The sequence below is a fragment of the Felis catus genome, chromosome E3, assembly GCF_018350175.1.
Source record: "Felis catus isolate Fca126 chromosome E3, F.catus_Fca126_mat1.0, whole genome shotgun sequence".
Lineage (NCBI taxonomy): Eukaryota > Metazoa > Chordata > Mammalia > Carnivora > Felidae > Felis > Felis catus.
In genome coordinates, this window is record NC_058383.1 from 37,468,216 (window position 1) to 37,484,065 (window position 15,850).

At 50.3% G+C, this 15,850-nt stretch overlaps 1 protein-coding gene across 4 annotated transcripts in view; it reads right to left on the reverse strand.

Annotated features, from left to right (window-relative positions):
* DNAJA3 (DnaJ heat shock protein family (Hsp40) member A3) overlaps nt 1-15,850 on the reverse strand; it is a 29,901-nt gene continuing 14,051 nt past the window's right edge. The window contains exons 6-12 of one of the 4 annotated variants that reach the window (XM_006942386.5): nt 13,893-14,040; nt 12,779-12,843; nt 10,698-10,826; nt 10,044-10,159; nt 8,667-8,764; nt 1,881-1,997; nt 1,101-1,226 (exon numbers count right to left, since the gene is read on the reverse strand). In XM_006942386.5, coding sequence (XP_006942448.3) covers nt 1,894-1,997; nt 8,667-8,764; nt 10,044-10,159; nt 10,698-10,826; nt 12,779-12,843; nt 13,893-14,040 — 660 coding nt within the window. In that variant the 3' untranslated portion in view covers nt 1,101-1,226; nt 1,881-1,893. Of the gene's footprint in view, nt 1,227-1,880; nt 1,998-8,666; nt 8,765-10,043; nt 10,160-10,697; nt 10,827-12,778; nt 12,844-13,892; nt 14,041-15,850 lie in introns of all 4 variants that reach the window. The other 3 variants (XM_006942387.5, XR_002738824.2, XM_023246363.2) reach the window with 3 other exon arrangements.

The following is a 15,850-nucleotide window of genomic DNA, read 5'->3' on the forward strand; positions in this document are numbered from 1 at the left end:
TTTAGGCTTTAAATAACTTTTTGCAGTAATCTTATTTACATGGATACAGAATCATTTTACATTCTTAGATCACAGTAATAGATGCTTTATTTTGTAAATTATGAAGGAAAACAAAAAGGAAACTATTTGTAAGCCTTCTCCATTAGCCTGTCTTACCAGTGGGAGGATCTGGAAGCATGTGGAGCCCGCACACCCTACAAGCTGAGACTGGGGACAGTGTGTTTTGCTCTGGCTGGACGGTGAAACCTTCAACCTCTCAGACTGTGCTTTCCTTTTCTGAACAAACATATTTATAGAGACAACAGCAGTTCTCAGCACTGAGTAGTTTACACACACTTCTAAAAACCGATGTCAGCAATGTGAGTGGTGAGAACCAAGCCACTGGCAGGCAGAGGGGCAGGCCTCTGGGGTGACAGGCTGTTAGTCGGCCCTGGGCTGTAGCTGTGACCATCTGGGGTTGAGCAGAAGGGCAAGAGTCCCCCTTAACGCCTGCCCCAGGACAACAGAACTCAACAGTCAGGGATGAGAAGCCACCCCACACAGGGTGGAAGGAAGGACTATCCGTCCTGATAAAGATCTCGGCCCATATGGTCAGGAATGACATCTTTGGGGACCCCCTTGGTACGTGCGTCCCCAGGCCCCAAGGCGCCTACTTCCAGCTGTTTGGGATCTTTGGGACATAAACTCCGACAAGAGCACAGGGTGTCCTGGCTGAGGGGTGGAGGACACTGTGGGGCGTGCAAGCTCCAGGTTCCTCAAAAAGACAATCTGGCAGAAAAGACTCATTCCAGAAGCTCCCGGAGGTTTGCTGAGAGGGAAATTAATCACTTCATGACTCAGTGCAGCTTAAGGCTTCATTTTTAAGCTGTAAGCATGGCCTTTAATTCTTTAACTAATATCTCCACCACTTTTGATTCCAAATTAGAGTTTTAGCTCTGCAAGAAATGTCCAGTTGTTTTACTCTGCCTGAGCTAGAAGAGGCCAAGTTACCTACCCATGGACAGGAAACTTCCACCATCCCTTATGGGTGCCACGCCCTACTGCCCAGGGGCTGTCCCCTATGACTAGTCCGTGGAGAGGTGTGTTGTCACATGGTTTTGCTGTCGCCAAGGTGGTCCAGGGCCTCTGCAGGCAAGGGCGCAGTGTTGCTGTTCCGGAATCCTTCCAGGGCCCTGGCCACACGGAGGGGCTGCTGCTCCCGGCCTAGTTCCCAGTGGACCGTTTTCCTGAGCCAAGACACAAATGGTCACAGTTCACTAGCACTGCAGGAAGAAGACGCCCTGCGGGTGAGCTTCTGTCATCCTTGGGAAGGAGCTGCACGAGGAGTCCCAGGCACCAGGGACCAGAACAAGAGAAGAGTGAGTCCCGAGACACCACAGTGAGCGAGCACAACTTGTGGCAGCCCCCTGAGGTTTACACGGCCCTGCGGCTCCCAGGCAGGGAACATGACTCCACAGGAGGCCGGGGGGTGAGGGGGGTCTGAGTTCTAGGCCTGGCTCTGCTGTGACTTGCCCTCTGTGACTGTGGGCAGCCTGGTTCCCACCAGTGTGGTACGCGGCCCCCCTGGAAGCTGGTGGAAGGAGGACTGTGAGGCAGCCCCCCGTGCAACCTCTGCAGAAGTGGACATGGCAGAAGGCCGGCCGCTGCAGTCTGGTTCCACCCAGCACCGCCGGCCAACGCCACCACCCTGCCCTGATTCAGGCCTCTCCACGGGCCGGGAGGCCTGGCTCTGAGTGAAGCCAGATACGCCACACTTACACTGGCAACCCTTCCAAGCCTGGGAGCAGGGAGACGGGGGTATGATATTGGTTAAGGTGAAGGAAAACAGAGTTAGTGCACAGAGGGAAACAAAGGGGGAAGAAACCTCGGGGTTTTCCTACCTCGGCTGGGATATCAGGAGGTAAACATTTTCTTAAGTTTGGAAAGGAATCCCTCCTTGTCCTCCCCAGCCTCAGGCCTAGCCTTGCCTCCTGCGGAGCTATCCATGGTCCTGCCACCTGGGCACAAACAGCAGAAAGAACTGGGGTCAAGGGAGCCACCTCCAGGAGTCCCATCCCTGGCCCCGCCTACCCACACTGGCCACCCAGGGGCTTGCCACTCAAGAAGCCAACAAGCACCACCCCGAGAGGGGAGGGGGTGGCTCCCAGGTCAGCCAACGTGGCCTCGCCTGTTAGATGACTGAAGCAGAAGGGCCGCTCAGTGCTTTATTTAGTGTATCCCAACTGCTCCTCAAGTCACTGACCCACAACAGGGAAACAAGACAGAGAGAAGGACAGTGACCAGCTAACTCCACCTGAACAACTGTAACAACTGCCAAGTGCCACATGCCTTCCAGGTCAGGCCACGCAGATCCCACAGTAGCTCACTCAATCCTTTACACACAAATTTCACACATTAAAAAACAAAACAACAACAACAGAAACCACAAAAGCACAGAGAGAGTTATATTAGATAGTTTGCCCAAGGTCTCAGAGCCGGTAGGTGGTGGGGAGAATGGAGTTCAAACACAAGCAGCGAGGGCCAGAGCCCAAAATCCTAACAACCAAGTCACTGACTCCAAGCAGGTGAAGAACACGTACCAAGACCAAATGACCAGCTTCCACGCTCCGTACGTGTGCACCTGGGGTCTCTGGGACACCCAGGGAAGGGACTCGCTGCCTTGTGGAATCCCACGACACGTGCACTTCTTCCCTGTAACAACAGCAGTTGGGCACCCTATGCGTCCCTGGGCAAACTCCCCGTCAAGGGCATGTGACCCTACATGCCCTAGAAACAGGGAAGCTACTTGCATTTTTTCAGGGCCCAAGCTGAGATTATGGAGATCAACTCTGCTACATAAATCTGTCCTTTTCAAGATCTGCCAACCACTAGGCAGGCAGGACAAGCTTCTGCCATGAGCTCCTGTACTCAGCACAGGGCACGTTTCTAACATGCTAGGTTGTATATGCCAAGTACAGTGCATAGCGCAGTAAAAAAGGATCACGGTTCCCAAGATCTCAGTCTAAAATGCCATCATTAGTGAGGGGCGCCTGGGTGGCTCAGTCAGTTAAGCGTCCAACTTCAGCTCAAGTCATGATCTCACGGTCTGTGGATTCAAGCCCCACATCGGGCTCTGTGCTGACAGCTCAGAACCTAGAACCTGCTTGGGATTGTGTGTCTCCCTCTCTTTCTGCTCCTCTCCCCCCCGCACTCTCTCTCAAAAATAAATAAACATTTTTTTTTTTAATTGAAAAAAGAAAAAAGATGCCTTCATCAGTAAGAGGCCCAAAGCTCTGGGCACCAGGCTCCAAGCAGGGGTGGGTGGAGTCGCCCCTGGGTACAGCACCCTGGGCAGTCTCGTGGACCTGGCATGCTCTCAGAGCTCAGAAACGTCTTCAGAGAGAGCAATAGCCCCAAACAAGGATATGCTAACCAAGGTGTGAGCTATCACCAAAGTCAAGGTGGCTGAGTGATCCCCGACTCCCAGGGTTCCCCAGCAGAGGACCCCAGGCACTGCAGAGTCACCAGAGCAGATCCCCGTGAGAGGTACCCACCGCCACAGGTTGCAAGGCCATGTGTGCCTTCCCTTAGTCCCTCACATCCCCCGTTCTGACGTGATGGCTTAAGTAACAAAGAGCCTCCTCATACAAAGCAACCCGCAAACCAGAAATTTCCCATCACTCCTGGGCCTCCCTGGACACAGGAGAGGAGAGCACGGACTGATTTTATCGTGCCCTTGCTCTGGGAATGGCAGACCTTTGTGCGTGCGCATGCGTCACTATGAGTTAGAGCTGACGGAGCTTTTAACGTGTGCCACGTACTGTGTCAAATGCTTTACCTACGTGATCTCATTTAATCACGTAAGAACCCTATGAAATACAGGCTGCTATCATTTCCAACTTACAGATGGTAAAGCTGAGGCCTGGAGAGCTGAAGTAATTTTCCCAAGCCTTTACAGATGATAAGGGCAGGGGCGCCTGAGTGGCGCAGTCGGTTAAGCGTCCGACTTCGGCCAGGTCACGATCTCGCGGTCTGTGGGTTCGAGCCCCGCGTCGGGCTCTGGGCTGATGGCTCAGAGCCTGGAGCCTGTTTCCGATTCTGTGTCTCCCTCTCTCTCTGCCCCTCCCCTGTTCACGCTTTGTCTCTCTCTGTCCCAAAAATAAATAAATGTTGAAAAAAAAAAAAAAAAAAAAACAGATGATAAGGGCAGAGTGGGGCCTTGCCTCGTCCGTTGCCAAGCTGTTAACTACGAGTCACACAGGGCACAGAAACTCAGACTGCCGTCACCCTCCTCCCCACAACTCTGCTGTCATCATCATCCAGAAGGTGGGAAACGGTGATGCCCCCATGGCTACAGGTATGTGAGCCACAGTGGCCAAAGGCCCCAGAATAAGCAACCAGTTAACAGGTTAATGATTCACAACAACAAAAATAAAACAACAAAATGCAAACATGCCAGATCACCCCCTACCACCAGGAACTCAGGTCTTATCTCTATTTTAAATCTGGATAAAAGGACTCCTTCAGGAATAAGGTTTACTGGCAGGGACATCAAAGGCTATAAGCGCTAAATTTAAAATTCTGAACCAAATGTCAGGATAAACTACACACATAGATGACAAAGTCTATATACACACTGTTTTTCTAACCTAGGACAGGAGGAGGGATGTGTCCTTACGGATGTCGCGGACACTCAGATGCCTTCTGGTCTCAGGACAGGATACAAACAAAGGCACTGTGCTTCTAAAGCTTCTTTAAATACAGCCAGCATGTCACTTGTGCCTTTAGAATAAAGAGGAAATGCCCACTCCAGCTGAATGGGCACTACATGACCATTTCTAGTCTACACCTTCAGAAGGTGACCACACCCAGAGGGGCTGCTCAGCCAACACAGAGGTCCAGCCTGAGGCCACAGGTCTCTTCTCTCCTGGGGAAGAGCTTGTACTCCCATCTCTCAGAGTATCTCCCAGCGACATGAGAAAAACGAATTCAAATAAACTCAGTCAACATTTCCTGTGAACCAGCCCCGTGCCAGGTGCCATGGCAAGTGTTGGGGGATTCAAAGAAGAAACACGCCAACTTATTAGGCAGGGATTGCAAGTTAGAGCTGCCTGAGAGCTGTTTATACTGTGATCCCAGGGGAAGAGTAACAATCATCCCAGGAATATGGGCCACCTTTTTGGGCCAAAATGTTTTTTTCCATCGGCACAAGCTTCTCTTAAGAGAAGGGTTCAGCACGTATCTGGGACTCAATGCTTGCTGTCTTCTCCCGTTATCTATAAGCTGGATGACGGCACGGACTCTGTCTCTCTGTGTGTCATCTCTTAGCACGTAACAAATGCTAAAGGAACGTATGTTTGAAGAAACAGAGACCGAGAGGACTCCAGGACCTGACTTCTGGGGACCGGGGCCGCCCTGCAGGTGGAGGTGCAAGTCTATACACACAGCCTGACTCCCTGAGCCGCTACACACACAGGCTGAGCCAGCAAAGTACCTCTCGTTCTACTAAAATTTTGTCTTTTCCTTCATCTTCCTCCTGCCAGCACCCTGTGTGAAGGTCAACGCTGCCAACTCTGTCGGAGAGGAGAAACGGCAGGTGGGATTCCCAGACAGTGAGCTCTGGAACTGCTTTCTACATCTCCAGGTAAATGTATGTGTACTGTCACCAAGAGTTAACGAGGACCAAGAAGCACAAACCCTGAGCCACACTGTTTCTAACTCAGTCTTGCAATAATAGACTTTGCCAACTCCCTGTGTCTTCTATGCTCAGCCCTGAGTACTGAGAGTCCCTGAGTGCACGGTGTCTTTCTGGACTTTCTGATTCACAGAATGGGGAAGAAGCAAGGGTCAGCTGTTAAGGTTTTCACCAGCTGTACTAGGGACCAAAAATAAGCAAGGGATATTAAATTCCCCAAACCTTTTGGGTCAGTTTCCTATGTAATTATATCTACTCCAAATGCCCTTCAGGTGCCCTTTTCCCTAATGAAAGTATAGACGCCCAGAAATCAGTTTGTACCTGACAGCTCCTATCAGGTTCTGAGGGCTCCCTGACTCACGTGTATTTGGAGGCTACTAAAAAAGTGATCTGAGGGGCTCCTGGGTGGCTCAGTCGGTGAGCGTCCGACTTCGGCTCAGGTCATGATCTCATGGTCCGTGAGTTCGAGCCCCGTATCGGGCTCTGTGCTGACAGCTCAGAGCCTGGAGCCTGCTTCAGATTCTGTGTCTCCCTCTCTCTCTGCCCCTCCCCTGCTCATAGTCTGTCTCTGTCTCAAAAAAAAAAAAAAAAAAAGTGATCTGAGTAACACTTTATTCCACGAAGCAATGATACCTGAACATAACTGTTTCTTTTTTTTATTAAAAATTTTTTTTAACGTTTATTTATTTTTGAGACAGAGAGAGACAGAGCATGAACGGGGGAGGGTCAGAGAGAGAGGGAGACACAGAATGTGAAACAGGCTCCAGGCTCCAAGCTGTCAGCACAGAGCCTGACGCGGGGCTTGAACTCACGGACCGTGAGATCATGACCTGAGCCGAAGTCGGCCGCTTAACCGACTGAGCCACCCAGGCGCCCCTGAACATAACTGTTTCTAACATAACTTCAGTTTAAGTTTTGTTAAATGCTTGAAATAAGAGATTCAGACTCTACTTAAATAAATATGACCCACTGTTAGTGAGGTTGTCAGGAAATGAGAATTATAAGTACAGTCATATTTTCACACGCAGGTTGCAAAAATAACTGTCGTCACAGTATAATGAAATTTAACCATGTCTGGGCAGCATTCTTTGAAGCCAATTCTAAGATTCTTAAATGCTATTTAAAAAATTATGTCCAGGGCCCCTGGGCGGCTCAGTGGGTTAAGTGTCTGACTTCGGCTCAGGTCATGATCTTGCAGTTTGTGAGTTTGAGATCTTGCAGTTTGTGAGTTGGGCTCTGTGCTGACGGCTTAGAGCCTAGAGCCTGCTTCAGATTCTGTGTCTCCTCCTCTCTCTGCTCCTCCCCCACCTACACTCGGCCTCTCTCTCTCTCTCTCTCTCTCTCTCAAAAATAAACATTAAAAAAAAAATTACATCTGGGAGCCAAATTTCCCATGAGAACACAGCTCTGAAATGACAATGAAAGTGAGTAGGGAAAAAATAATTTGGCGTACTACGTCACTTTACAACAACTTTTCAGAAATGCGCTCAATTCATGCATCAAAGTTAAACTATGCTCAACAAAATTATGTCAATAAAAATTTAAAGGGAAGAAGTGACAAAGTGTCTGGCACACCAGAGGTTCCCAATAAATCCAGGCTGAATGAGGGCGGGGAACTAGCTATGAGGACAAGGAACCACAGAAGTCACGAGGGTTCAAAGGATACCCATAAGCTGACTGTATGATCCACTCTCAAGTTAAACTACCAGAAAAGAGTTTAACAAAAACACCAATGTTCTAATCTAGTGAACAAGGCCCGCGTCACGACTCACAGGGCCGACCTCAAGTTCTCCCGTGGTTGGGAGAGGAGGAAAATCTCCCCTGCCAGGTGACTAGGAACATTTGCAATTCAGGAAGCACAACTACAATTACGTGGAACGGCTCTTTCCACTTTTCAGTACAAGGGCTGTAACAAGAGTGTAAGAAATCCTGGTACCAAACCTTTCCATGTTTGGTCAGGCTCCCGACAGGCTTTGTGGTGGCTGCTTTGTCACAGACGACTTGGCCCCCTGGACTCCACAGAAGCCCAGCAAGTCCATGCAAAGGCAGTTGCTGCTGGGACCTCCAGCCCTAGGCTCCAAGACCAGCCCTCCCTCCCTGGAAACCCACCCCTGGCTGCCATCACCTGCTCTGAGGGACCACACACTCTCCAGTGCCGTTCGGGCTCTGAGGACACGGGGGACATCCACCGCCTGCCCCGAGTGACCACACACTCCCTAGTGCCATTCAGGCTCTGAGGACAAGGGAGGGGCATCCAGGACCCACACAAGCAGAATGATATAAGGGGGGAACACCTGTGCAGCTGAGGCCAGTTCACCATGCAGCTCGCCCCATCCCGGGCCGAGTCCCCACCAGCGGAGGACCATCATCTCCTCCGCAGGGCCCCCACCTCCCACGGGAAGAGGCGCTGCAACAGAGGCGGCCATCACCACAGCCTGTGCCTGCCAGCATTTTGGTATCAAATAGCTAGTATTTAAAAACACTCTATAGATACAGCCTGACATCCGAGCTCAGGGTAAACGCAGCATTTGTTCGCTGCTGGACGAACTCAAAGTTAGACCTGCTGTGCACAGGCAGGTTTGCGCTCAGTCGACTGGCTTTTTTACGGGTTTGGTAGCTGTCACTTACAACACACTCTGAAATCTTGGGGAGGCATTCTGGGTCAGGGTTGCATAAAGCCTTCCAATCTGTCTCCTCCTTAAGCTGTTACAAGGAATCTCATGTGGGGATGTGCCCAAGGTCACAGGGCAAGCGGCAGAACCACGGATAGAACTCAGAACAGCTCTCGTAGACACACAGCTGCCCTCCAGCAGGAGGCGAGCTGACACTCTCTGACCTCTGCACACACGGGGCAAGTTAGAGTGGCCAGCAGGAGGCTGTTCCTGGCTCCCAGCGACCCTCTGTCATGCTCCCCGCAAGGGCAGACCCCAACGTGTTTCTGAACCATGCACCCTCCAAGGACTGAGAGGCCTTCCACGTGTTGCCACCTTACCCGTGCTTGTATTGGTGACACCATTCACCGTCCCCTCCACGTCGGTCTCGTCCTCGGCGTAGCTCAGGATCAGGCTCTGCTGCCGGCTTGTGAGTCTCCTGTGGAGCAAATTGAGTGTTTCCTCTGGGCAACCCTTTAAATGATGGGCTGGGCCGGTTTCCACGTAAGCATGTGGAAAATGTGGGGACACAATAAGGCAGAGGCACACACCCCAAACCTAAGAGCCACCCCCTCAAAGCTTCAATAAAGAAAACCTGAATTACACTGATCATGGTGAGCACTGCATAACATATCAAACTGTTGAATCTTTATGTTGTACAGAATACAACATATGTTGTACACCTGAAACTAATATAACACTGTAAGTCGATTATACTTTGATAATAAAAATGTTTAATTCTTTGTTTATTTAGTTTGAGAGAGAGCACACATGTGCATGCATGTACAAAAGGACAGAGAGAGAGGGAAAGAGAGAGCCCTGACAAGGACCTTGATCTCATGAACTGTGAGATCATGACGTGAGTCAAAATCAAGAGTTGGATAGTTAACTGACTGAGCTACCCAAGCACCGTGATAAAAAAAAAAAACAAAAAAACAAAAAAACAAAAATCTCTTAAAATACCTTAAGTTGAGGGAGGAGGGGCTCCTATAAGTGTCGTATGTAGAAAGTTAACTAATTAAAAGGAGCACCAGGGGGCACCTAGGTGGTTCAGTAGATTAAGCGTCTGACTTCCGTTCAGGTCATAATCTCATGGTTCATGGGTTCGAGCCCCACGTTGGGCTCTCTGCTGTCTGCGCGAGCCCACTTCAGATCCTCTGTCCCCTTCTCTCTGCCACTCCCCTGCTCATTCTCTCTCTCTCTCTCTCTCTCAAAATAAAAAAAAACTTTTAATTAAAAAAAAAGTAGTGCCAGAAATTTCGCTCACCCTCCCCAACAGGGTGAGCCATGCCTATCCTGGATGCCACAGCACTCGACTCAAACCTTTCTCCCAAAGAACGGAGACGTCATGTGCTATGATCCAGTTACAGATTCGTGTCTCCCACGAGACCCCCAGTGCCCTGAGAGCAATAATGATAAAACCAACAACAGCAGCCATGGCTAAGTGTTCCTTAGGTATTATTCAGTTTTCCAGCAACTAATGAGGGTGGCCTTATTATGCCCACTTTGCAGATGGAGAACCTGGGCAGGACACATCTGACTGTAAGGTAGAAATAACTGGCACAAGCCTCAGTGCTTACGGCAGCGGACCCACAACGGGCCGGGCGGTCTGGCTCGGAATAAGGCCTGGCAGGTAAAAAGCCCTCAAAACCGGGTCCTGCTGGGTGGGGAAAATGCAGAGATTGGGCGGACCTCACCATGGTTACGTGGGCACGCACTTTGGAACTCTTATCTTGATGTGAATGTAGTGATCTCCATAGCCGTAGCTGTTAATCCGGGGGATACCTTTCCCACTCATCCGAATCTTCTGGTCTGTCTGAATCCCAGGGGGAATCTATAAAGCAAAGAAATCTGTGGTTTTCCTTGGTCTACAGTTGCTCAAATGGAAACATTTCACTACACTAAGACTCACTCCTTGGAAAGAACTCCCATTCAGGTTTCCAGACATCCACATGGAAGCTGGCTAAACCGGGGTCCACCTGGAGCAGAGCCCAAAACAAGCATGTGGGGGCAGGCAGTTCGGGAAGCTGAGCCCACAGCAGGAGTGAGGGAGCACAGAGCGTGTGACCTGGGAGGGGGCAAAGCCAACACAGGGTCACAGTGCGGGGGCTGCTCCCTGGTGCCAGCAGAGGCGTGGATGTGACCCAGGACCTGCCTTCACTGGTGATTCCTTCATCAGGGTCTACAGTCTGTGATTCACACCCAAGGAATGGCCTAACATTCCTCTACTTCCCCCAGACCCCATCACTGAGTCTCCAACAGGCTGCTCGGCCACAGGTTCTAGCCACTTCTCAGCCGGTTCACAGAGGGGGAAAAAAAAAAAAAAATAGCAACGAAGGACAAGAGTGGCCAACACGTTCTCGGCCTCTTACCGTCACGTTAATTGTCTCGTACAGGCCTTGCGCTCTGGCTGTCCCCCCAAGAAGAGCCTGAGCTATGGAAATAAAGAGGTCGGAGTGGATGTCTGCACCGTCCCTCCGGAACACGGGGCTTTTCTGCACCTACGGTCCAAGCAGGAGAGATGTGGTCATGCGTGCAGAAGTCCTTCTCGAGACTGGACAACAGCCCATCTCAGCAGCCTGGGCACAGAGTCTGGCGTGCGCTACGCTGCTTCTTTGCTGAAGAGCACAATATCAAGGGAGAGGATGTACTTTCGCCAAAGCAGAACATGACCCCAGGCTCCGGGAGTTACAGGTCAGATTCATTTCTACATAGCGACACAAGAGTGTCGGTCTCAGATCAAGCCGTCCCAATGGGGCAAATTAAAAAAAGTAAAATTGGCTTATTAAACATTAAAAAAAAAAAAAAAAAAGCTTACTCCACTGGCAGGTATAAGGAAACAGAGATTAGTACATCTACAAAGGCACAGTTTATTTTCCAGACAGTCATCTGGTACAAACCACCTTCAAGACAGACAGGCAGCAGTGGAATGATTCTGATGCACAAGCACTACTTTTGGGGCCTCAAAGACACTTCTTGCCTTGCAGTGATTTCCCCTCTCTCTGTTCTTGTCTATTATCAGGTGGGAGCAGGGTCTGAAACCCCCACCAAGCCCACTGGAGAGCCTGGCTGACAGCTGGCTGCCTTTGTCTTTGATTCCTCGTCTAGCACTTCACGCTTTACAGTATTTTTATCTGTGTTTTAAATTACAAAATATTTCACACACGCATGAACAGGAAAAGTAGGGGCGCCTAGATGGCTCAGTAGGTTAAGCGTCAGACTTTAGCTCAGGTCATGATCTTGCAGTTCGTGGGTTTGAGACCCGTGTCGGGCTCTGTGCTGACAGCTCAGAGCCTGGAGCCTGCCTGGGATTCTGTGTCTCACGATGGACACATCCTCTCTCTGCCCCTCCCCCACTGGTATTCTGTCCCTCTCTCAAAAATAAATAAAACACTAAGAAAAAATTTTTTGAACAGGCAAAGTAAATTACATCACACACGCAGAACGCCCACAACCCAGTGGAGGTAATAAAACATCGCGATGCAGTGAAGCCCCTGGCTCCTCCCCCTCCAGAGTGGCCCCATGCTGAATGTAGCAGTCTCATTCCCACATACGTACATGTCCCCAAATAATATGTAGCACCCTCTCACGTGCTTTAAAAGTGTTTATAGACAGTCTCCCTCCCTGCATCCTCTCGCAATCTGCTTTCTTTCCCTCAAAGTAACTGAGAAGTCTCAGTTGTGCTGAATGTATGGCTCTGGTTTCTTCCCGTGGCTGCTCTGAGGCACTCTGGCCACAGCACGGTTCTCTCATTCACTCTCTTATCCGAGGGCAGCAGACTGTCGTCAGTGTCTTGCTATTATGAGTGAGGGTGTCTTGCACACAGCCTGTGCCTTCCCCTGCTGCACTCACATGGCTTTCCTGGGGCACCCGGCAGAAATGTGGGGACAAGAACTGTATCTCCTTTACCATCTCCTGTCTCAGAAACCAGGTCTGTCTCTGCACACAGTAGGTAAAACTGCACCTTTGGCCCTTACCACCCCCACGAACAATTTGATACATAAATTTAAAATCACAAGGAGGGGGGGTCTGGGTGGCTCAGTCAGTTGAGCATCCAACTCTTGGTTTCGGCTCAGGTCATGATCTCATGGCTTCGTGGGATCAAGCCCCGCATCAGGCGCCCTGTGCTGGCAGTGCAAAGCCTGCTTGGGATTCTCTCTCCCTGTCTCTCTGCCCCTCTCCCACTTGTGTGGTCTCTGTCTCTCTCAAAATAAGTAAATTTTTAAAACAATCACAAAGAGATGCATTCTATATTTTTATGTGTCCTATGTTTTCCGACTTACAAAAATCTTGAGGAAACCGTTCTGTCCAAACGTAGCACAAAGGCTTGACATGATACATGTTTCATAACCCCACCGAGGTGGCCACTGTTTCCCTTAGACACGCCCCCATGAGCGCCCACCTCCCTGCAAAAGGGCAAGGGCCCAAGAAGCTGTGCGAGCAGAGCACCCACCCTGAATGTGATGAAAATTTCTCTTTTTCCGACAGGCATCCGCACCGTCTGGCCATCTTCGACTCCTGTAAGAACAAAAGTTCAAAAGGGAACATTTATTTGGGGACCTCCCATGGAGGTTCCTGTCCTAAATCCATTTACAAACCACTGACTTCCTTACCCATTCCTATTAATGAGGAACAACACAACTATCCACAGTACCTCCAATGGGTGTAACTTCTCAAAGGAGCAAGTACAGCAAGTGATACCCAAACAAGAGCGCCTTCTATTCGTTTATACAAGTTCCCTGGACACCTACTTGCTCCTACCAGGTCCGTGTAGCACGTCGGTGAGTTTAGAATTTAGTAGGGGAGACAGCTATCGCCCAAATAACAACACTAACAAGTGCATCATTACAAATAGAAATGTGTTCGTAGAAGCAAGGACAAAGGACATCTAAGGAACAGGGAGAGTTCCAGAAGCTGCTCTAGGGAGGCAACACTCAAGCTAGCAGCTCTGGGAGAAGAGTTAACCCGCTGAGAAAAGAAGGTGCAAAGTGAGCTTCAGACACAGGGAGTGACATATGGCAAGGCTCTGTCTAGAGGCATTATGGCCCGTTCGAAGAGCTGGCATGAACATCAGGAAGGCCGCAGGGCAGGCAACAAGAGGAGAGACTGCAGAGGCCAGAAGGGGCTGAGACAGGTAGCATTTCTCACCCCAGGAGTCACTGCACAGGCTTCAGGACAAGTGACACGATCAGACTGCCCTGCAGAAAGTCCATCCTGGGAACAAGACCCAGCTGGCGAGAGCAGTCACAGGCGGCCCCTGGGGGCTAGGAGGAAGGGGTAGTGGTGCAGACAGGGCTGGCCACAGTGACAATGCTGGCCTCATTGAACGAAGGTAGAGGAGCTCCACAGGGGAGTAGAGCGGGTGTGTCAGGTACCTTCTGCCCACGCGGCATGCAAGGGTAGATTTTAAGGACAACTAGTACAGAGAGGAAAACGCAAGGAGATTCCAGTTCCCCCTCCAATCTGGGCTCCAGATCCTTCACCACAGCTTTTACAACAGCCCAATCACAGGGAAACAAAGGCCCCAGCTGTCCCAGCCCCGGTACGTGGAGGAGCCCAGGACCCACCGGCAGGCACAGGGATCACCACTTTCTTCTTCTGCTTGGCCTGTCCGGCTCCTCTGCATATGACACAGGGAGTCGTGATGATGGAGCCTCGGCCACCACACCTCCGACACGTGGAGCGCATCACAAAGGGGCCTGTATTTATGGTTTCCTGATAAAGAGACGAAAAGGACGGAACCCTTAAGTACACAGGTAAACTCTAATGGCCAAGCCTCTGGGAACACAATGCACGGCAGAGAAATGTTTCATCAAAGACTCGTGTTCTGTGTGAACACGCACTAAAACATACTGCCTAAGAACACAGGGACCCAGACCTTTCTCCCAAAGGATGCAGACGTCATGCAAGATGATGCAGTCACAGACTTGTGGAAAACACTCTGGCAGCTATGAGAACTGTGTGTGCATCTGTGGGGCTGTGCCCTACAGACCACACTCGTGCAACAGCGTACGTCCCTTGCAGCCTGGGTGGCCACCAGGAGTGAGCTGCCTGAAAAATCATGGTGTAACCACATTAACAGAACACTGCACATGGGTGAGAAATGCTTTCTGAGATCAGAGTTGTAAAAACCGAAGCAAACGCTGCAGCACCATGTACAGAGTGCTACCTTGGGTTACTGGAACCTCCATACAGATGGCTTGAAATGTGCGTGTCCGTCTAAAGCAGGATACACAAGAAGGTCACTAGAGCTGTGCCTCTAAGGAGGATGCCTGGAACAATTAGGGGGTGGGGCTTGGGGAGGAACACTTAACTTTTCACTGTACTTTCGTTTTTTCCTTCAGAATTCTGTACCGTGTGCAAATACAAACACGTACATTTTTAAACATGATAAATTTTAAATTAGAGACATTTTAAATGTAAGGATTATTTGTCCCAGCAATTCCACCTTTGGAGGTCTGTGTCACAGAAAGTAGAGGCATCAGATGGAAGGCCATATGTGTAGAGGGTTTTCCTGTAGCACTGAAACCTAAGTATTAAGTTGGAAAATGCGATCTGCATGCATCAGCCTGGAGGAATGGGCATGATACATCAAAGACCAAAGCAAGTTGCACAACAAAGAGTATGTGTAATATACTCTCATTAGAAAGTTTTTGCTTTAAAAAGAAATTTTTTTGTATGGAGACAGAGACTGAGTTGTGGAAAGAACACCTCAAGTTATGAACTTGGGAGTCCAGGCAAGGGGCGATTACTGACGTTTTCTTTATGTATTCCTCCGACTGTTGTGTCAGAACAAGTACTTTTCGATAATTTACAAAACAGGCAGGGGGACGCCTAGGTGGCTCAGTCAAGTGAATATCTGACTTGATTTTGGCTCAGGTCATGATCCCAGGGTCGTCCTATGGAGCCCTTGTTGGGCTCTGTGCTGAGTATGGAGCCTGCTTGGGATTCTCTCTCTCCCTCTGTCCATCTGCCCACTCGTGCACGCACTCTCCCGCCCTCTCTCCCCCTTCCCACTTTCTAAAAAAAACAAAACAAAATGAACAAACAGTGCAAAGAAGTTAGGTTAAACAAAAAAAGTAACCACTTTCTACCCAGTGAGGAGCTGGGGGTAGTGGCCACAGACCACAAGGCCCCGCCAGCTGTGGGAGGGGCTGGGGGCCAAGAGGCCCCTGAAGGATGGGGGTACGCAGGGAGGATGGGGGAGAGGACACTCGGTGGGGGGGGGGGGGACAGAATGAGCAGGACCACACCAGCAACAGGGGCTGCCTGCCTCCTTACTCCTGGGGCACCAGTGGTGGAGGCCGGGGGAAGATAGGGAGAACCCAGCCCCCCTCTTTCTTCCCACATGGCCCTCAGGAACAGGGCAGTAGTGGCCTCAGGGACCAGACTAGCTGCTCTGGGTGGTCAGGTTTCTCTTTTGTTTTCTCAGCAATCGCTGTTGTAATCAGAGGGGCACTGTTCTCTTTAAAAGGTAACTGCTCAGCTCCCAGAGGTTTCAGGAACGCTTATAGAGAGGCAGTAC